Source organism: Agrilus planipennis, unplaced genomic scaffold (genome assembly GCF_000699045.2).
Source record: "Agrilus planipennis isolate EAB-ADULT unplaced genomic scaffold, Apla_2.0 scaffold223, whole genome shotgun sequence".
Classification (NCBI taxonomy): domain Eukaryota; kingdom Metazoa; phylum Arthropoda; class Insecta; order Coleoptera; family Buprestidae; genus Agrilus; species Agrilus planipennis.
The window spans coordinates 108,539-130,350 of record NW_020438932.1 but is presented as its reverse complement, the minus strand read 5'-3'; the positions used below and the strand labels follow the sequence as shown (position 1 = coordinate 130,350).

Below are 21,812 nucleotides of genomic sequence, written 5' to 3'. Positions count from 1 at the left end.
GTATTTTCATTAATGTAGTATTTTTAACATTGAAACGATAATTTACAATACAATCTACCTGAACACTCTCGTAATTGACAACTAAATACATATTTAGCACATCTTCTAATACAAATGTGTAAGGGTTTTTAAGCAAATTTTACAAGATGTTTTTAAAAGTATTACTAAGTAATTAATTATTTCTTCGTAATATTTGGCGATTTGTTTGAGGATAGTAATAAGCTTCATGTAAAAAGAATATTCAATGGGAATAAACGTTTTCTAGTTACATTAATAGCGTTTTAAAATTTGCTGTATGTTGGGTTGTCTAAATTTTATTTTACAATTTGTAGTTTAATATATTAGAAAAAGAAAAATTTAAACTAACATCCCTAATGTCATCTATTTGGAAAAAATATAATTTAAAAATGATAATTTAACAGTCTACATCAATAAAACCGTAATTATAATTCAATTATAGTCATTGTTCTAAATCAACTAAAGATGTCTTTAAAAGTATTACTAATTGTAAGTAATTAATTATTCAAACGTAATATTTGGTAGTTTGCTTGATTATAGTACTGAGTTTCACCTAAAAAAGTTATTTTTGTAAGAAAAACCGTTTTGTAATTTTCTTTGTAGTTTTTATTAGCTGCAATATTTGCTGGATGTTGGGTTGTCTATATATTACATTGCAAATTGCGGTTTAATTTGTTGTAAAAAGAAAAATAGAAATTAGGATCTCTAACTGCGTCTAAATGGAAAAACTTTAACTTAAAGATGAAAATTCATCAATTTACTTCAATGAAATCAGAATTTCAGCTCAGTTACTGTCTTTGTTTTTAATTGTCCCGGCGCCTCCACCAAAAGTTTCAATAAAATTGTTTTATATTTGTAAATATCTTCTATTCAACATTGAAACGATAATTTATATAATTAATCGCCAACAACGACCCTAAGGAAGTATTAGCTATTAAAATAAGTAAACCATAAATAAAATTAAAGGAAAGTTTTGCGAAATACGTAGACATAGGTGTAGATAAATGCGGCTTCCAGTCTTTTTTTGAACTTGTGTCCTGATGACGCAGTCTGGTTACGATCCTGTCGTAAATGTGTCACGTAATATACAAAATAATAAGTTTCGCGAACTTTATTTTGGGAAATCTGTTTGGATTTCACACTGTATATACAATCAATACTGCAGTATTCATACTTGGGCAGTTGTTTGAATTTTTTTGTTACCTTCTATGCGCAGAGGGTTGAATTATGCGCACGACAAAATGCCACCATTTCGGAAATTTGCGACACCGCAGTAACGGCGGATCGTCTGGGGGTGTGGGGTGGCAAAATCTTGCTATTTTCCGTACTTATATTGCAAGATGTAGTGATTCCTTGCTGATGCTGCAAGTTTTCCGTAAAAAGTTTTCCGGATAACTGAAACAAAGGTAATTTCCATTTGAGTATGTGGGTCAAAATCGATCTCAAATCGCTCTGCACCAATTTTCCATTCGCTTTATTGTTATCTATCTCTCAACTAAATCATTATTTTGTATGGTTTGGAAAATCGAATCTTCATCTCTGTTAATGAGTAACTACGAATGGAGATAGTAAGTGCGGCTAAATTATTTTGGAAAAGATTTAGATATTTTTGAAAATACGAATGAAAAAGAAAATTCTTTTGTACCATCAATTGAAATTTGATTCGATANCAGCGTTTTCACTAATTCTGATAAGAATATTATCAATAAGTAACATATTTTTTTATTTTTTGTATATACATGAAACTCCATACAAAAATTGTAATTATTTTAAGGTATAACACAGACCATTAATACACTTTAAAGATAAGCACTACGCCTATATTGTCAAAATATTATTTCTACATTTAATGTAATTTAATTTATTAAGCCAGAAGGATTACAAGTAATTTAATTACTTGTAACAATTTATTAAAAACAGTTGTTTTATCCACAATATGTAGATTAATTTCTAAACAACATTTAAAAAGAGGTACAAGTGACAATTTATCGTTAATCAATTTATATTAAATATTATCTATTACTTGAAATAATTTTTGAAAGTTTAGCATTTAGGTACCGACCCTTATGCATCTTTTAAAGTGGCACGATTCATATAATCAGTATGCACCACCAATTTATGTACGTATGTTCGGTAAATCTGATAAGTTTAAGTTTCATGTCTAATTTTTCGAAATTAAAGTTTCATGATTTGAAAAGATTTACATAGAACGTTATTTTATTGGTTGCATGATCCATGCAAGGTAGTTTGGTATGGGCAAAATGACGCAGTGTTGGCAAAGGGCATTTACGATTAGAACACGCATCAGGAAAAGGGTTTTTGGAAAAACTTCTCTCATTGTAATAAAATCAAAAATAAATTGATCTATAAAAAGGAAAAAAGGCGCATTCATACAGAAATCGTGTATCATCATTGCACTTTGTTTTTGCTTACTGTAAACCTGTCTTGTTACAGTTATGGAAATACAACCAGAAGGTAAAAATTTTCGGTTAGTTAAAGAAGAGGAATTTTCAGAAATATTGTCTTTTTTGGAAAAGTTTCTGCCAGATTCGTTGAAGGTAAATAATAATTTCCCGATCAAAATTTTGACCCCCCTTGATCGATCTACGCTTCTTAATCGTAAAATAATTTAATAAACAAACGAAAGAGAACCAAATCGGGGCAATTTTTCATAATAATTATGGACGAAAATTTTCTGGCAGCGACTAAAATAGAGAAATGGGAAATTATTTTTTTGCTTTTAAAATTACTTTTATTTATCACATGAGAAAAACGTAATAAATAATAGTATAGAACGTGTTAGGATTTGTTTTAAAAACACATTTCTTACTAATTTACTTGTGGGAAAAGCTATTTTAATTAATCATTTCAATTGTTGTTTATAGTTTCATCAAACACTGAAGACTTTTATAAACGACAAAGTGTGGGATTTTCATTTTTATGTATCGAAATCATGGCCGGAAGTAACTGTTTTACTCCATTTTCCTGGAGTTACGAAAACGGTAATTTCATCTTGTTTTTATTAAGTATTATATATTTACTGTAAGCATTTATTTATTTTTTGTAATGAAAGAGAGTTTTTTCTTTTCTTTTTTGAAGCCTAATGGAAAACTTTACGAAAGCTTTAGTGTTTTTTGTCCATGTGATCGATTGGAACAATTGGAGGAGTTAGAAAACGAAGACATTTTGATCGATTGGACCGAACCGATTTATTTGAATTTCACACATGAGCTGGTGCTAGAAAAAATCGAAAAATTTTATTCTCATATCGGAGCTTTAGAGAAAACTTATGGCGAAGTCTTTGTGTTAACGTCGGATGTACAGGGTGAACAAATTACGACGACAACGTGAGTATAATCAATTTTCATTTTATAGTCAAAAATCTTCAATAGCGTTTCTCTCTAAATTCTATCCGAACCATATTTACATCCAGTATTTTTCAAAAATTCTGATTTTATTTTTTATTAAGGATGCTCGCAGCATTTGTTCGTTGTTTGCAAATAATCTTAAAAACAAAAGATAGAACAGAAACAATAGATACTGAAAAGTCAGTATATATCTGCAGTTGTTTTTCTTTTTTGTTTTAAATTTCCCAGTTGTTTTAAAGAAGATGCAGAAATTCGTCAGTTGACGAAGGAAAACGCCCTTACGATCCACGATTTGTACCCTGCAAACCACATGGAATCTATCGAAGTGTTCGAAAGACTCATCGAAAAGTTACCATGTTATGGTATGTTTTCGAAGGATGGTGAGTTAGCAGCGTGGATGGTACAGTCGTATTATGGGGCGATGTTTTCCATGCAAACATTACCAGAATTCCGAAGGAAGGGTTATGGTATAGTTTTAGCAAGACATTTGACGAAAAAAGTGTTAGATAGGAATTATTTGCCTTTTGTTATTATTCGACCCGAAAACGATGCTTCCAAAAGTTTGTACACCAAGTTGGGCTTCAGCAAGAGCTTTAATATGATACGAGCCATTTTAACGCCATTTTCAAAAGAAAATGGCACGCAAAATGGCGAAAACGAAAGCGAACACCCCCCCAATTAATCCAATAACAAACTATATCAAATAGATAAAAAAAAAAAGCAAAGAGTTCAAAATTTCTGCAGCAGGCAGCTATGCTTATTATAATACCTACCTACAAAAATATAATAATATACTTATTAATTAAAATTATTTAATTGTAAATCTATAGAAAAAAAGGCACAGATATTTATGGAATTTCTTCTTTTTCTATTACATAATTTTTAATATTATGTATTTTTCACTAACTTTACAATTCGTCGTTGGGGATTGGTGCTCCAGTAGTGCATATTTTAATATCTAATCAAAAAAAAAAAATAATCGATGAGTCACATTTAATGATAGATAAGAATTTTTTATGCTTCTGTTCGAGACTTTAGCTAGTTGAATTGAAAATATAAATTTTGTAATTTTATAGTTTTTTTCTAGCACCCTTTAAATGTTAAAAGTTAGCTAAAGTAGAAAAAACAAATGAAACATATGAAAAAAAAAATAAAGAAGTTACGAAAGAAACAAAGAACAGTAAATTGTTAAATAAATGCTAGTAGTGTTCTCGTATTCTTTTTTTTTATTCTCTAAGTCTTCCAAAATGCATGATTAGATATAATATAAGTTCCATTACTAATTATTTTTATAATGGTAAGATTTTCTAAGTTACGCTATGAGTAGATAACATTTTTATAAACATTATTGGGCACAGAAAAACATTTTCCACAACTTTCTTAAAACAAAGAAAATCAGTGAATATTGGAATTAATAAAAGAATTCCATTGCTATAAATCTTCATTTATTTACAGCCTAACAATGAAAAGTCACATTGCTGGTATTCATCTGGAAGTTAATTTCCATAAAGGAAAAAAGGAAAAGCTTTTTATTAATCCTTAAAGAATTGATTTTACTTTGATAACTCTTACATAATGGAACAAAACAATAATTATTGACCATGTTAGGAATCATTTGGTTCTTTTAATTATTAAGATTTTATAAGATTTAAGGGTTTATTGTTTATTATTAGGAAATATTTTCTAATTTAATAAGTATAGTTTTAATCTTCAAAAAATGTGAGAGTTAGGCAACTTCATATACAGGAGTACTCGGCAGTTGCCTAGCAGTCAAGTGTATTTTTGAATTATCTTTTGTCTAACATCGACTTTGACCCTTTCCAAATTGCATTAATTATTAGGTAATTAAGAATTTCAAACGATCGATAAAAGAATTAGTAACCTTGGTTAAATTGCCATCAAAATTTGAAATTATATTACATGAATAGACGTCCAACGTTAATTATTTATTTACTTTTCCAACTTTTCAAAAACTAATTGAACAAATTCAAAATTTGAAACTGCGAAAACAATGAAGACAATAGACAAAATTGAAAGATTCTCTTTTATTGAATTTGCTTCTTTTATTTATTAAGATTTTATAAGATTTATGAGTTTATTGGTTATTATTAGAAAATACGTTCTAATTTAATAAGTTTAATTTCAATCCTTAAAGTAATTTGAAAGAGTCACATAACTTCGTTTACATTTATAAATAGTCAACTGTATTTTTCCAACTTTTCAAAAACTACTTGAACAAATTCGAAATTTGAAACTGCGAAAACAATTTAGACAATTGCCAAAATTGAAAGATTTTCTTTTATTGAATTTGCTTCTTTTATTTATTCAGATTTTATAACATTTAAGGGTTTGTTGTTTATTATTAGGAACTATTTCCTAATTTAATAAGTATAGTTTTAATCCTTAAAGAAATTTGAGAGTTAGGCAACTTCATATACAGGGGTACTCGGCAGTTGCCTAGCAGTCAAGTGTATTTTTGAATTATCTTTTGTCTAACATCGACTTTGACCCTTTCCAAATTGCATTAATTATTAGGTAATTAAGAATTTCAAACGATCGATAAAAGAATTAGTAACCTTGGTTAAATTGCCTTCGGCAATTTCGAATTATATTACATGAATAGACGTTCAACATTAATAATTTATTTACTTTTCCAACTTTTTAAAAACTAATTAATCAAATTCAAAATTTGAAAAATTTAGTCAACAAAATTGAAGAATTTTCTTTTATTAAATTTGGTAATAACTGTATTTTTTAAAGATACAACTTTTTTTTGTTCAGATTACATATTATGTAGATACATACTGTATTTATACATATTACAGCCTGCTTCGTCCTTCATCTGTATTTATCACGTTATTATAACCAGATACAGATAGATTACGTAATAAGCCTATTATTTAAAAAAGAAGCTATTACATCTATAACGCGAAAGGAAACGTCTAGACTGGTAAAAGTTGTTCAACTTGACATAATATGTCTTGAGAAAGTTAAAATTTTATATAATTAATACTCAATAATAATACAAAAGCCTCACAATTGCAACTGCTCACATAAAATACTATAATAAAGCACGTGTTGTGCCTTATCGTAATAAATGATAATGATAGGTAGGATAAATAAATAATTGATGCGATAATAGGTAGTTCGTTTTACAACTAATTGTAAAACAAGGCAGTGTTGCTTTATTTAGTAGCAAAAATTAATTATGGATGTGGTAAAACAATAAAAAAAACGAAAAAAAATTTTTGAAACAAAAGGTGTTTCATCGGTGACTAAGCAAAATTTAGCAACAGCAAGTAATGGAGAATAAATTGAAAATAACCAGGAATTCTAAGGTTATTTGCATAAAATTTAATGTCAACGAACATAGAAATACTATTTTCGTAAAACTTTTGGACCAAATTTTAAAAATATAACTCAAATTTATTATCCTGAATAGTATACATATATACAATGTAGTACACGCGACGTGTATGCCATTTCCTGAAAACATTTTATTGCGAACACTTCTCTACAGATACACGTTCATTGTGTGTAAATAAAACCTGCCACTGTTGCCACAAAACATTTGCTACTAATTGTCTAAAAAAAGTACTAATTGCAATTATAAATGAAAACCGTACTTCAAACATAATTAGCCTTCACCAAGTGCACACACGTGAATAATTATTAACAATACTGACAAAAATCAATGCTTATAAGTCAATTTTACGGTTTTAATTTTACATTTTCTGAAAGTAACCAGTAATTTCAAACCAAGTAATTAAAAAGTTATTATCTTAATTCATTGTTAGTGTCATAATTGAAACATCGCTTAAGAGAATTAAATTAAATTTGTTGTAATTGGAATGGTCTGGCAACGATGCAAAAGGTACGAAGCCTTGTGATTGGTCAATATAGTTCATTCTCGTGTGATTGGATTGGCATTTAATGTATGTGTAAATGTTTATCTTTATATACTTGACCTTAGTTTCTGAACTATTTGCCATTGTGAAATAAAAAACTATAGTATTATATTTTAACAATATTCAGTGTTTAAAATACTTTTTGAGTGTTCAAAATCGTTGGTAATCGTTGAATGACATTACTCGTGTGCAATTAAAATATGATAATATTGGGATCGCAAACTGTCATGGTTCCACAATAGTATGATGTAGCATGATGAAAGAAAATGTGATTGTCAAGAACAAAAACAGTGAGTTCGTTCGTGTTTTAATTTAATTCGTTAATATTAACAAAAAGAAACGACTGACAAGTGAAATTGAGTGCGATTTTACATTTTACAAAGTAAGTTTTGTTTTGGTTTTGTTTTCTGTTTACAACTCTGACGTTGTGCAATATGTGAATGCAAATTACTAGTTATTTGCTTGTTTTTGTTTTGATGTAGATTAGCGTCATTGCAAAAACATCATACGAAACAGTTTCATTTCCCATAAATCTTACATTATGACGACTAGGGTTTTTCTCCAATCGAAAATGAAAATCACAAATATCTTGACGTAATTTTAGGTTAAGTATTCGCTAGCTGGTTTGTTTTTATTTTGGTTTAAATTCCGTATATATCAAAACAAACAGCTATCGAACTAACAATTATTGTTTTGATGTAATGTTTACATTATTTAGTTAATAACAAATGAATCACGATAATGAATGGATTGTTTTTAATTAGCTACCTGTAATGAAGTTCACATTTTTAGTATAATTCTAACAATAAGTGTCGAGTCACTTATCAAATTTTAATTAACTTTATTCTGATTATTTTTTATTAATTTTCTATTGTTATTTTTGTACCTTCCCACATATATCTTCTTGTCCTTCGAGAATAACTAAAAAACTTGGCTAGTAGGCACTTGGGCTGAATATTTGAAATTTAAGCTTCTAACAGTGATAACTTAATCAGTTCCTATTTCTTCAAATTGATAAGGACTTTATCAGTCAAAAAGTAAGGTCAACTGTATACATATAACATTGGAAGCATGCCTTGATACGTTTAAGACACATTATGTAATTTTTTTTAATTTAAATTATAGTAGTAAACTCAAAATGTTTAGTAATCCTTGCTTCTTAGATTATTTACAATTGACCATACTTTTCCTTTTCATTTGTTATATAATAAATGATTATTGTTTTTTCTTATATAAAAACGAACAGAAAAAAATTGTCATAGAAAACAGTTATTATTCAAAAAAATAATTTAGCCTAGAGCCAGTTGTTTTCACCTTATTAGAATTTTAATTGTTTTACATTAAAAACTGGATAGGTATTAGTATGTTCTATTTGTTTGGATGTTTGGGTATTTGTTTTGCAACTATATGCCAAAACGATGACCAAAATGAATTAAAATGTCTAGGCTAATTATAAATTCATTGAAACCATACACATTTAAATGAAGTACATTAAAAAATATTTACGATTTGTGAAAGTATAAAAAAGTTTCGCTATTTTCATCAATGATTTCTTATAGGTCATTGAGGGGCCATTATTCCCATTATGTGGAACATGCGCCTGCCATTTTGATTTACATTTAATAGTCGCCATATTGACCACGTGTATCTTTTTTTAATGATAAGAAGAACAAAATATCAAAGTACAGAATCGTCGTCATACATGTAGAAAGTTGTTTATACAATATATAATCTTTCTTTTCATTTTTTGTTAAGATTTTAAAACTTGTATACAGTACAATTGTAATCACCAAAGTGAGATTTTTTTATCTCGAAAACCTGATTGGTTATTAAACTTTTGAGATTAGCACATTTGCGATCAGTCCTTCCATACGACGAGATACTTAAAACAAAATTAAAACTTTTAAGTCCCCAAAAAACGTGTCTAAAAATAAGTTTTTAAATTATTTGTCTGGCGAGGACGATAAAGTAAAATTATGGTAGGTAACCGTTTCATTTTTAGTAGCACTAGAAACAAATTTTTATATAAGCAGAAAGTTATTCTATTTAAAATATACTTTTTCTGTAAACCGTCACTATCAAGATACAGTATCTGTCATTTCGATATGTGCAGCGTTATCTTTTCTTTGTACTAAATTCTTTTGTTTATTTTGTTTTTTATTAGCATCAAAAAAAGAAAATAATTCTTTATTTTTTGTTTTCATTTAACATGCATCTTAGGATTTATTTATGTCACTGCGGGTAACGTCACTGTTCGGCCAATATGGCTATCAACCGCCATGATAGTCTCTATAGCGTAGACTTGAAAATTTTTAATTTCGAGCTACATTTAATTTTAAAAACTTGAAAAGAAATTTTGTTGCTTCTATTTATGAAAAATTATTTTTAGATTGACATCCAGTTATGTCCAACTTTACCGGAAACTATTTTATGGATCCGGGAATAACTATAAAGCAGGAACCAATGGGGATAGATAATAACATAATTAACACTTCGGCCAGCGTCCCCATCCCAGGGAAACGTACATTAGAATCGTACGGGCTCAAAACCTTCGGTTTGGACATCGAGTCCACGTCTCCTCAACAAGATTACACTACATTTGGAGTGAACCAGGCGAATTTGGACAATTCAGACATGAATACTATGTGGTCAACGAGATTTGTTAATCTAGATGAGGACATCGCGAAAGCCGAGGCGACTTTTATCCACATGGACGAGGACGACATATTTCAAGTGGATAAAGCTGACCTCATCCAAGGTCCCACGCTAGCCGAACTCAACGCCAACGACGAAAACTTCCTTGAAGATCTGAATTTTGACGATTTATTGTTACCAGACGAAAAAGGTTTCCATTACTCTCAAAACGACGCTCAAAAAACACTCCCATCGTTGCACATTTTAGAGAATCCCACGATAACTAATCAGGATAGCACCGGATCTTTTTCGGGCTCGATATTTACCAGGAACGGCGCAAATTTCGGCACCAACAACAAGAAACCGGTTCCCGCTTTCTCTCCACCTAGTCAAGGAAGTTCCAACTCTTCAATCCTCCAATCGTTATCCTCGCCACCTCAACAGCAAATGAAGCACAGTACGCTGCACGAACTTCTTGTCAAACAAGAAGGCTACAGTGTTTCGCCTGGTAATAGCAACTGTTTACTGGGACAGTCCGTTCCAGAAGAGAGCAGCAGCAGCAATATACTTAGCCCCCTGGGGGTGAAAGTGATCAGGGCCCAGAACTCTTCTAGGCTTTCTTCATCTGCACCAACGCATTTAGGACTCGAACAAATTTGGCAGAGGAGGGAACCGAGGAAACACTTGTTGTCCACTAGCTCGCTTGTCGAAGCTGGATCCACTTCTTCCTTGTCCACTGGTGGGGTTCTTAGTCCTGAAGGACACGATTTCTCGCAGGACGAGTACGATAGTGAAGAGGACAGCGAACATTATGAAGATTACTCTTCTGATAATGGTAAGTAAAATTTGTTTTGTTCGAGTTACTTTTATAAAACATTGATTGCAGTTGGACACTTCATAATGACACATTTAATAAGTAATTCATGATAATGTGCATACGTATGTATAGTTTTTCCTGAATAATTTAATACTTCAGTACCTACGTCATCGTAAACATTGATAAAAACAGGTAAATAATTGTATGGCTTTCAGAGATATGATTAAATACGTAATGAAGTGTGTTTGTAAACAAAAAAGAGACAACACGTACAACAAAAATATTAAAAGCTATTTATTATTCATTCCTTTCTTATTTCTAATTAAGTTTGTTAAGAATCTGAATTTTTTCTTTTCCTAGATTCAGACGATGATGGGGAAAATAAAACTCGCAAAGGTCACAGTTCTTCGAAAAAAGAACGACACTTTTGGCAGTACAACGTCCAAGCTAAAGGGCCCAAAGGTCAACGATTGGTAATGAAAACCAAAATGGAAGATCCTCACGTTTTACACGAAATCACCGATCCCGTTTTCTCTTCCGATTGCTCCGTTAGGGGTATAAAACATAGCGGCAAAGCAAGGAAAGGCGACGGGAACGATTTAACCCCAAATCCCAGAAAATTATACAACATTGGCAAAGAATTGGATCGACTTGGTCACACGATTAACGATATGACACCAGTCAGCGAATTACCCTTCAATGTACGACCGAAAAGTCGAAAAGAGAAGAACAAATTGGCTTCCAGGGCTTGCAGGCTCAAAAAGAAAGCCCAACACGAAGCCAATAAAATAAAATTGCAAGGTCTTGAAATTGAACACAGTAAGTTTGAAAATTCTTTTTAATAAATGCTAAATACTGTTATCTAATGTAGGCAACCCGGATGCTTCTTCGCGTATAGTGGGTTGCCTGCGCGTATTATTATAGTATATTAATATAATAAATGTAAAACTATAAATGATGGTGGTATAATTATTCTGTTACAGAGAGGCTTATAAATGCCATTATCCAGGTTAAACGAGTTATAGTGGTGAAATTGAACGAGCCAGTACAAGAAAATCAAGAAGAATACACAAGACACTTGAATAAAATAGTAAAAGCAGCAACAAGTGGGTATCTTTTTTAAAATCGCATTAAGTGCACTTTAGAATAGTTTAATTAAACAATAGACAAAAATATATTTCACTGCAAAAATAAATAGAGCCACTTAAAAATAAACAAAATCGATTTTTAATAAATAGGATTAAAAAATTGCTTCATGCTTTACTGCTAATAGTTTTCATTGCAAGTCGCTCTAATGTATTTAGTTTATTTGCATCAAACTTATTATTGTTGTTTAAACTGCTATTAAACTCGTTTATCTGATTTTAATAAGAAATTTATGTGTTTTAGAGAATAAAATAGCTGGTGAATCGACAGAATACGTGAACAGAGTTCTGGAGAGGGTGAAGGGGGGCATGCCAAGTGGTGTATTAGAAGAACACTAGGCCATTTAACATTTACAAATTTGAAGTAAGATACGCTTATCATTATTTTTTCCTACATTCAAATTTGTTTTTATTTTACTGTACATTAATATATTAATATTAATACCTAACATAATAATAATTAATATAATGCGACCTTACGTTACAAATATTCACAAGCATGCATTGCAGTTATTATTTTAAAAAATAAAACTCGACAGCCTATCGTTAGATATATCTGAGTAAAATAGAACGGAGAATATTGTACATAAACTTGACCCAGAGTACTAAAAGTACTTTATTTTTTAAATGAACATTTTTATACTTATCAATAGTAAATAATAATATCTAATAATTATCGCAAATTATTCAGGTGATATAAAGAACGCGTTAGACTGTATTTTTTATGTAGAGGTAGCATTATTGTCTATAAATATCCACTTGTAGGGTATGTAAGTATAAACAAAAAGGAAAACGAATTTTATATATCTAGAGGTTCTCTTAAAAACAAAAACAGCATATTCATGCCTCCATCCCCATTTGTTAATTTTCTCAGGGTGAAATCTATCTTATTTTTGATATACAACCGTTTATAGACAGCCCAAGTTATAAAATGCAGAATGTATTACAAAAATCACACAATACATCATTAAATACCAAACCTACGGTTTAAGAAAGTTTACTTTGCACCGGTGCAAGGTAAAATAAATCAGGCTCCCTATTAAAAGAAAAGTTTTTTGTCGTATTGTTTATTTGATGGTGCATTTAAATAAACAGTACGATTACACATCTTATATAAAATCTAAAGGCAATTTTTAATTTATATTGAAACACCAGCCCTGTTTTTATTGGAGGTATAAAGGATGGTTAGTAGATGGAACTTATACTCCTCAAATACCTGCAACCATTCATTCATTCATGTATAAATTAATATCTAAACTCGGGACATCTACATCAATAAAAATAATGTTACTGTTGCCAGTTTTAAGTATACTAACATGTAAAAGGGCCAAGGCCGATAAAATTATGAAAATTTCCCCAGTAACATTAAGATTAATAAAAAAAAAGACGTATTAGAAATACTGTTACGGGGGCCAGTTTCATACTCTTGTCCACCCTACCCTTTTATTATTATTTACACTGGCAAACTTGTATCTTTCATACCTACACCTACCTGAAAAATATTGGTACTTTTTTGTGATTCCATTTTCTAGTTTTTATTGCTTGTTTTCGAAACCGATTTTATATAAATTTTGTAACAAACATTTTTATTTTCTATTGATTTGCATGGTAATGATGATTTTAGGAATGATCTATTTTATAGAGGCTGTTCAGTTCAGTTCAGTCTCCATTAGTAGATAATTTTGCTGCCTTTGCATTTATAGAGGAGCTGCTAAAACATTCAAAAATTATAACAGTTCCTAGTAAATGTTTCTTAAAAATATACAAAAATTTGCCTTGAGAATTTGTATTTCGCCACGTGAATGTTTATTTTTTCATTGAAACTTTAATATTTTACTTACATGATAGAGAGTAGAAAATGTAAAAAAAAAAGAAAATAGTGTTAGTACAGAATAAAATGGTGCACCATTTATTAAAGTGTCTATTTTTGAAATAGGCAGTTTGTTCAGAGTTCATGTTATATATTTTATATTATATTATACTATTATGGTTACAATCATGTTGAGTGTTTTATATTTTTGGAAAAATCTCCCAAATTCTAGCGTTCTAGTTTTGTTTATTTAATTACGTATATTCGAGGTGATTTAAAAAAACTTCCTGGTTTTCTTTTTACTATTGCATTTCTTTTATTATTTATTTTTCATTTGTAAAACGCACAGATAAAGGTGAAAATTTGTTTGGGAGATTTGGTTTCGAGTTGGTTACGTGTTCTGTGATTTGTCGCAAAGTTATTTAGCTGCATAATTTATGTAGTATTGTGTAAGATGTTACAGATGAGGTTTAAATAGAGTTTAAAAGGTGTTTTTAGTGCCAGATAGATTTAATAAGCCTTAAACATGCTTTAATTACAAAAATACTGTTCAGGAAATTTTATCCTTTAGATTTAGACAGTATATTTTTAAAAAGTTTCAAAAAATATCGTACCACTTTTTTTATATTGCAAAACATATAAAACTTTCCTGAAACAAAATAAGCATTTCGACCATTATAAGAAATTAAGAATTGGTGAGATTATTGAATTAAGTGTATTAATTTATGAGAAGTTCCAGATGTTTTGAATATTCTTTCAGTTACTTCAAAGAACCACAGTAAGTGGTTTTTAGAAATTCATCATTAAAATATAGTACATATTATCAAAATATTTGGAACCTTTGTACATAAGACATTGTCAGTGTCAAACCAATTGTCGTTGAATGTTGGTTTCAATGATGATTTCAATATTAATAGAATTGTTCGAAAAGATTTTAATATTCGTAAAGCATGTGTAAAAGCTAGTGTTTAGGATAGTTGTTTACTTAAGTTTTGTTCTAATGTATTTCTATGTGATATTTTAGTTTCGTTTTGCCTATAACTCGTTTTATGTTTTTTTTAAAGATGAATAATTCGCTTCTATGCATTGTACTTGGCTTCTTTTAATCTGTGTTCACTCTATAAGTAGGTTAAAGAAAAAGCTGAAAAAATGCAGGCAGTTTTTCATCTTAATTTTTCCCAAATACTATTAAATTATTTTTTCTAAGGAGGGGAAATGTGAAGCAGTTAATCATTAACAACAACATAAAAAAGATACGCAGTGAAAGAAATTTAACACTCCAGAAATTTTTTTCTATTAGCGTTTTTCCTGGTTCTATGGCTTATCTATAAAATCACTTTAAAGATGCGGGCATAAAATTTTACTCTATTATGTAAACATTAAAATATTGTGTAGGTATAGTAATTTGTTTACAAAAAAAAAAAATAATCGAGCAAACGTTTGAGGGAAGTAACACCAATAAAATTTTAATTAAAATTTTTCCCTTCCTTCGAGATATTTACCCTCCTCGACCGTGTGTACAAATTGTTATTGGCTGTGTTTATACATGAGATGCCAAGTAAAGTGCATAAAAGTGATTCACGGAGATCGTTTTAAGTTTAATGCGATTAATAAAAGTTAATTTTTAATTAAATTAAACGAATTGTTGTATGAGTTTAATTTCAGACATATTGAAATTTTGCATACATATAACATATAGTTTATTGCTTCTAATTATAATAATAAGTGTCATTTTTTATACATATAAAATAAAATAACAGTGCAAGAAGCTACTTTTACTTCTGCTAGTGGTAAAAGCTTCAGCCAAAAATAAAATTTTATATGATGTTACATGCAACTCATTAAAATCATAGTATGATTATTATGATAACCACGATAATATTTTGATTTTGTTGTAAGTTTTTAATGTTATTTATTGTTTTTTTTTTATACATGTTAATTATACAATAGTAAGAAGTTACATTTGATTTGTTCAGAGGTTTTTAAGACAGTGTTTTAAATAATGTTCAATGTGTTTTTGTGGTGACGTTTTGTTTTTTAATTATATTTTTGACTGTATAAATCTAAATAAAATCATTATTTAATGCAGTTTACATGTTTTCGACATGTCTTTATAGCTTAACGTAACCTAATGAGAAATACTGCATTTATTTATCAAAAACTCTTCTCTGTGAAGCATATTTTACAACAAATTATAGGGACAAAACAACTTTGGAAATAATTATTATATATTAATGGTCTGACAGCCGAAACGATTTGGTCAAAATGTTTTAATAAAGTGTGTAAAATTATTCCTAAAGTTTTTTTGTACACCTCATATTCTACAATTCTATTTTTCATTTAAAAAATAGAAGGCGCACCTACTATTATTCTTACGCTGTGTCTTTGCATTACTGTACATTTACTTTTTAATGGTACATGGTATAGATGAACGTTTCAGTAATTATTACTGTTAGTTAAATTTATTATTAGCAAACAATGACACACATCAAGATAATTACTGCTTTATATCAATCAAGGTTACTGGCAAAGTACGGACGAAATTTAATTTGTTTGCGCAGTTCCGCACGTTGCTTATCTACGGCTTGGCTGAATTTGTGGCATTGGAAGTGGAGGAATGTAATAAATTATTAAAAATTTGTTCCCTACCTGATTTACCCGATGTGCAGGTAAAATTATATGAATTATTTATCATTATTAATAGATAAANCTAGTTTTGTTTATTTAATTACGTATATTCGAGGTGATTTAAAAAAACTTCCTGGTTTTCTTTTTACTATTGCATTTCTTTTATTATTTATTTTTCATTTGTAAAACGCACAGATAAAGGTGAAAATTTGTTTGGGAGATTTGGTTTCGAGTTGGTTACGTGTTCTGTGATTTGTCGCAAAGTTATTTAGCTGCATAATTTATGTAGTATTGTGTAAGATGTTACAGATGAGGTTTAAATAGAGTTTAAAAGGTGTTTTTAGTGCCAGATAGATTTAATAAGCCTTAAACATGCTTTAATTACAAAAATACTGTTCAGGAAATTTTATCCTTTAGATTTAGACAGTATATTTTTAAAAAGTTTCAAAAAATATCGTACCACTTTTTTTATATTGCAAAACATATAAAACTTTCCTGAAACAAAATAAGCATTTCGACCATTATAAGAAATTAAGAATTGGTGAGATTATTGAATTAAGTGTATTAATTTATGAGAAGTTCCAGATGTTTTGAATATTCTTTCAGTTACTTCAAAGAACCACAGTAAGTGGTTTTTAGAAATTCATCATTAAAATATAGTACATATTATCAAAATATTTGGAACCTTTGTACATAAGACATTGTCAGTGTCAAACCAATTGTCGTTGAATGTTGGTTTCAATGATGATTTCAATATTAATAGAATTGTTCGAAAAGATTTTAATATTCGTAAAGCATGTGTAAAAGCTAGTGTTTAGGATAGTTGTTTACTTAAGTTTTGTTCTAATGTATTTCTATGTGATATTTTAGTTTCGTTTTGCCTATAACTCGTTTTATGTTTTTTTTAAAGATGAATAATTCGCTTCTATGCATTGTACTTGGCTTCTTTTAATCTGTGTTCACTCTATAAGTAGGTTAAAGAAAAAGCTGAAAAAATGCAGGCAGTTTTTCATCTTAATTTTTCCCAAATACTATTAAATTATTTTTTCTAAGGAGGGGAAATGTGAAGCAGTTAATCATTAACAACAACATAAAAAAGATACGCAGTGAAAGAAATTTAACACTCCAGAAATTTTTTTCTATTAGCGTTTTTCCTGGTTCTATGGTTGTTCTGTTACAGAGAGGCTTATAAATGCCATTATCCAGGTTAAACGAGTTATAGTGGTGAAATTGAACGAGCCAGTACAAGAAAATCAAGAAGAATACACAAGACACTTGAATAAAATAGTAAAAGCAGCAACAAGTGGGTATCTTTTTTAAAATCGCATTAAGTGCACTTTAGAATAGTTTAATTAAACAATAGACAAAAATATATTTCACTGCAAAAATAAAAAGAGTCACTTAAAAATAAACAAAATCGATTTTTAATAAATAGGATTAAAAAATTGTTTCATGCTTTACTGCTAATGGTTTTCATTGCAAGTCGCTCTAATGTATTTAGTTTATTTGCATCAAACTTATTATTGTTGTTTAAACTGCTATTAAACTCTTCATTGAAACCATACACATTTAAATGAAGTACATTAAAAAATATTTACGATTTGTGAAAGTATAAAAAAGTTTCGCTATTTTCATCAATGATTTCTTATAGGTCATTGAGGGGCCATTATTCCCATTATGTGGAACATGCGCCTGCCATTTTGATTTACATTTAATAGTCGCCATATTGACCACGTGTATCTTTTTTTAATGATAAGAAGAACAAAATATCAAAGTACAGAATCGTCGTCATACATGTAGAAAGTTGTTTATACAATATATAATCTTTCTTTTCATTTTTTGTTAAGATTTTAAAACTTGTATACAGTACAATTGTAATCACCAAAGTGAGATTTTTTTATCTCGAAAACCTGATTGGTTATTAAACTTTTGAGATTAGCACATTTGCGATCAGTCCTTCCATACGACGAGATACTTAAAACAAAATTAAAACTTTTAAGTCCCCAAAAAACGTGTCTAAAAATAAGTTTTTAAATTATTTGTCTGGCGAGGACGATAAAGTAAAATTATGGTAGGTAACCGTTTCATTTTTAGTAGCACTAGAAACAAATTTTTATATAAGCAGAAAGTTATTCTATTTAAAATATACTTTTTCTGTAAACCGTCACTATCAAGATACAGTATCTGTCATTTCGATATGTGCAGCGTTATCTTTTCTTTGTACTAAATTCTTTTGTTTATTTTGTTTTTTATTAGCATCAAAAAAAGAAAATAATTCTTTATTTTTTGTTTTCATTTAACATGCATCTTAGGATTTATTTATGTCACTGCGGGTAACGTCACTGTTCGGCCAATATGGCTATCAACCGCCATGATAGTCTCTATAGCGTAGACTTGAAAATTTTTAATTTNTATTAATAGATAAATACAGGTAGATGTTTATCAGGAAATATCGTTGTCAACGTATTTCATTTAAACCGGCTGTTTTTTAATACATACAATGTGATTTGAAATCTCAGTGATAGTGACTATAACGATAAAAATTTGAAAGAACAATTCATTTCGAAATTCTTGAATTTAAATTTCACATCAAGCGTTAACTGTATGTAAACTACAAACAATTCTTCCTTCATTCAATTTATATTTTTAATAATTCCCTTAAATGATTTATAAGCCGATACGAAGAATTTGACAATTTTTAAAAAAATATTAAGTTTGTATGTATTACTTTTTCGCTCACTTTAATAATTTATAAATAGTTGTGTACGTATATATTGTTTTTATTTGGAAAATTGTAGAACATTTGGCTGGATTATTAGCTATTTTGCTTGTCCTTACCTTGAAGACTTTTTTTTATAATCAGATAATTCAGCATATTTCGTGCCTGGTTCCGAGATATACGTGTGTGTAGATGTATGAATGTGAATTAATAAAACATTCTGTACATATCGTTTTGAATGGAATTGTCTCAATTTCGTGATATTTAGAATTTTGAAACGTTTAGTGATGGTTTAGTGGCTCATCTTTCTTTTAATGAAAATTCGCTATCAGTGGTTTGATTTGGAATTATTTATTAGGTATGTTTAGATTTATGAAAATGAATTAAAAAAATGCACGTGGTCGTTTTTAAATATCGTTCATGTATTTAACTTGGTAGATAATAAGGATTTCGCTGAACCTAGGGTTGTGAAATATAATTGTAAGGATTTTTTTTATTTAGGTTTACTGATGATTATCACTGAAAGTTATATTTCATACAAAAATTAAAATTCAATGTGCTTGATTAATTAAACATACTTGCGATTAGTGCAATTACGTGAAATATTGTTGTGCATTGTGGATATTCAACGATTTTATTTTAGCTTCAGGTATGAGGGTAGTAGTGAACCTAAACTTTCTTAAAGTATGGGGTACTCACCTTGGAAGGCTCTTGCAGCGGAAGAAGCACGGAAGTGATTGCAGTGGTTTGGGTTGTTGAATTATTGACGTGGACACCAAAATTTTGTTATTCCAGAATTGTTCTTCCCAATTCATCGATACCCTACATTGAAAAGGTATGATACATTAATCCTTATAATTTAAAATTGAAAAGATCTTTTCTCCCTCACTAAACTAACTGAAAATACCAAAATGCATTAATGTCGTTATGAAGTATCAGTGAGAAGAATTTTATAGTTGGAAATTGTCAGGTCCTGGTTCTATGGCTTATCTATAAAATCACTTTAAAGATGCGGGCATAAAATTTTACTCTATTATGTAAACATTAAAATATTGTGTAGGTATAGTAATTTGTTTACAAAAAAAAAAAATAATCGAGCAAACGTTTGAGGGAAGTAACACCAATAAAATTTTAATTAAAATTTTTCCCTTCCTTCGAGATATTTACCCTCCTCGACCGTGTGTACAAATTGTTATTGGCTGTGTTTATACATGAGATGCCAAGTAAAGTGCATAAAAGTGATTCACGGAGATCGTTTTAAGTTTAATGCGATTAATAAAAGTTAATTTTTAATTAAATTAAACGAATTGTTGTATGAGTTTAATTTCAGACATATTGAAATTTTGCATACATATAAGGGTATGTAAGTATAAACAAAAAGGAAAACGAATTTTATATATCTAGAGGTTCTCTTAAAAACAAAAACAGCATATTCATGCCTCCATCCCCATTTGTTAATTTTCTCAGGGTGAAATCTATCTTATTTTTGATATACAACCGTTTATAGACAGCCCAAGTTATAAAATGCAGTATGTATTAAAAAAATCACACAATACAATATTAAATACCAAACGGGGTGACCTACGGTTTAAGAAAGTTTACTCTGCACCGGTGCAAGGTAAAATAAATCAGGCTCCCTATCAAAAGAAAAGTTTTTTGTCGTATTGTTTATTTGAAGATGCATTTAAATAAACAGTACGATTACACATCTTATATAAAATCTAAAGGCAATTTTTAATTTATATTGAAACACCAGCCCTGTTTTTATTGGAGGTATAAAGGATGGTTAATAGATTGGACTTATACTCCTTAAATACCTGCAACCATTCATTCATTCATGTATAAATTAATATCTAAACTCGGGACATCTACATCAATAAAAATAATGTTACTGTTGCCAGATTTAAGTATACTAACATGTAAAAGGGCCAAGGCCGATAAAATTATGAAAATTTCCCCAGTAACATTAAGATTAATAAAAAAAAAGACGTATTAGAAATACTGTTACGGGGGCCAGTTTCATACTCTTGTCCACCCTACCCTTTTATTATTATTTACACTGGCAGACTTGTATCTTTCATACCTACACCTACCTGAAAAATATTGGTACTTTTTTGTGATTCCATTTTCTAGTTTTTATTGCTTGTTTTCGAAACCGATTTTATATAAATTTTGTAACAAACATTTTTATTTTCTATTGATTTGCATGGTAATGATGATTTTAGGAATGATCTATTTTATAGAGGCTGTTCAGTTCAGTTCAGTCTCCATTAGTAGATAATTTTGCTGCCTTTGCATTTATAGAGGAGCTGCTAAAACATTCAAAAATTATAACAGTTCCTAGTAAATGTTTCTTAAAAATATACAAAAATTTGCCTTGAGAATTTGTATTTCGCCACGTGAATGTTTATTTTTTCATTGAAACTTTAATATTTTACTTACATGATAGAGAGTAGAAAATGTAAAAAAAAAAGAAAATAGTGTTAGTACAGAATAAAATGGTGCACCATTTATTAAAGTGTCTATTTTTGAAATAGGCAGTTTGTTCAGAGTTCATGTTATATATTTTATATTATATTATACTATTATGGTTACAATCATGTTGAGTGTTTTATATTTTTGGAAAAATCTCCCAAATTCTAGCGTTCTAGTTTTGTTTATTTAATTACGTATATTCGAGGTGATTTAAAAAAACTTCCTGGTTTTCTTTTTACTATTGCATTTCTTTTATTATTTATTTTTCATTTGTAAAACGCACAGATAAA

The 21,812-nt window shown here is 29.2% G+C and overlaps 2 protein-coding genes and 1 long non-coding RNA gene across 8 annotated transcripts in view; all 3 read left to right on the top strand.

Annotated features, from left to right (window-relative positions):
* The first annotated feature begins 1,117 nt into the window (after positions 1–1,117).
* LOC108742052 lies at positions 1,118–4,508 on the top strand. Of its 3 annotated transcripts, XM_018477061.2 has the most exons (5): positions 1,123–1,424; positions 2,473–2,576; positions 2,904–3,020; positions 3,118–3,365; positions 3,615–4,507. In XM_018477061.2, exons 2-5 carry the CDS (start codon positions 2,475–2,477, stop codon positions 4,066–4,068), a joined length of 921 nt encoding a protein of 306 aa, XP_018332563.1. In that variant the 5' UTR covers positions 1,123–1,424; positions 2,473–2,474; the 3' UTR covers positions 4,069–4,507. The 3 variants fall into 3 exon arrangements, with proteins under 3 accessions (XP_018332565.1, XP_018332563.1, XP_018332564.1); XM_018477063.2 differs by lacking the exon at positions 2,473–2,576 and having other exon boundaries at positions 1,118–1,424; positions 3,092–3,365; positions 3,615–4,508; XM_018477062.1 differs by lacking the exon at positions 1,123–1,424 and having other exon boundaries at positions 2,484–2,576; positions 3,092–3,365; positions 3,615–4,508.
* A 2,814-nt stretch (positions 4,509–7,322) lies between these two features.
* Positions 7,323–15,788, top strand: LOC108742067 (protein CREBRF homolog). Of its 3 annotated transcripts, none has more exons than XM_018477081.2 (5): positions 7,323–7,584; positions 9,684–10,763; positions 11,106–11,564; positions 11,729–11,851; positions 12,135–15,788. In XM_018477081.2, the coding sequence occupies exons 2-5, from the start codon at positions 9,698–9,700 to the stop codon at positions 12,227–12,229; spliced, it is 1,743 nt and encodes a 580-aa protein (XP_018332583.1). In that variant the 5' UTR covers positions 7,323–7,584; positions 9,684–9,697; the 3' UTR covers positions 12,230–15,788. The 3 variants fall into 3 exon arrangements, with proteins under 3 accessions (XP_018332583.1, XP_018332582.1, XP_018332585.1); XM_018477080.2 differs by having other exon boundaries at positions 7,323–7,676; XM_018477083.2 differs by lacking the exon at positions 7,323–7,584 and adding an exon at positions 8,614–9,273.
* A 451-nt stretch (positions 15,789–16,239) lies between these two features.
* The window catches only part of LOC112904376, a 10,174-nt gene continuing 4,601 nt past the window's right edge, over positions 16,240–21,812 (top strand). The window contains exons 1-2 of one of the 2 annotated variants that reach the window (XR_003231055.1): positions 16,240–16,369; positions 19,691–19,882. This is a non-coding gene — a long non-coding RNA (uncharacterized LOC112904376). The remainder of the gene's footprint in view (positions 16,370–19,690; positions 19,883–21,812) is intronic. The other variant, XR_003231054.1, reaches the window with a different exon arrangement.

What these genes read in the sequence shown, in the direction of transcription:
- LOC108742067 (XM_018477081.2), top strand. Translation starts at nt 9,698, where the DNA reads ATGTCCAACTTTACCGGAAACTATTTTATGGATCCGGGAATAACTATA. An exon ending in AGATTACTCTTCTGATAATG is followed by an intron (nt 10,764 to 11,105) that starts GTAAGTAAAATT and finishes TTCTTTTCCTAG; the next exon opens with ATTCAGACGATGATGGGGAA. An exon ending in AGGTCTTGAAATTGAACACA is followed by an intron (nt 11,565 to 11,728) that starts GTAAGTTTGAAA and finishes ATTCTGTTACAG; the next exon opens with AGAGGCTTATAAATGCCATT.
- LOC108742052 (XM_018477061.2), top strand. Translation starts at nt 2,475, where the DNA reads ATGGAAATACAACCAGAAGGTAAAAATTTTCGGTTAGTTAAAGAAGAG. An exon ending in TTCCTGGAGTTACGAAAACG is followed by an intron (nt 3,021 to 3,117) that starts GTAATTTCATCT and finishes TCTTTTTTGAAG; the next exon opens with CCTAATGGAAAACTTTACGA. An exon ending in GAACAAATTACGACGACAAC is followed by an intron (nt 3,366 to 3,614) that starts GTGAGTATAATC and finishes TAAATTTCCCAG; the next exon opens with TTGTTTTAAAGAAGATGCAG.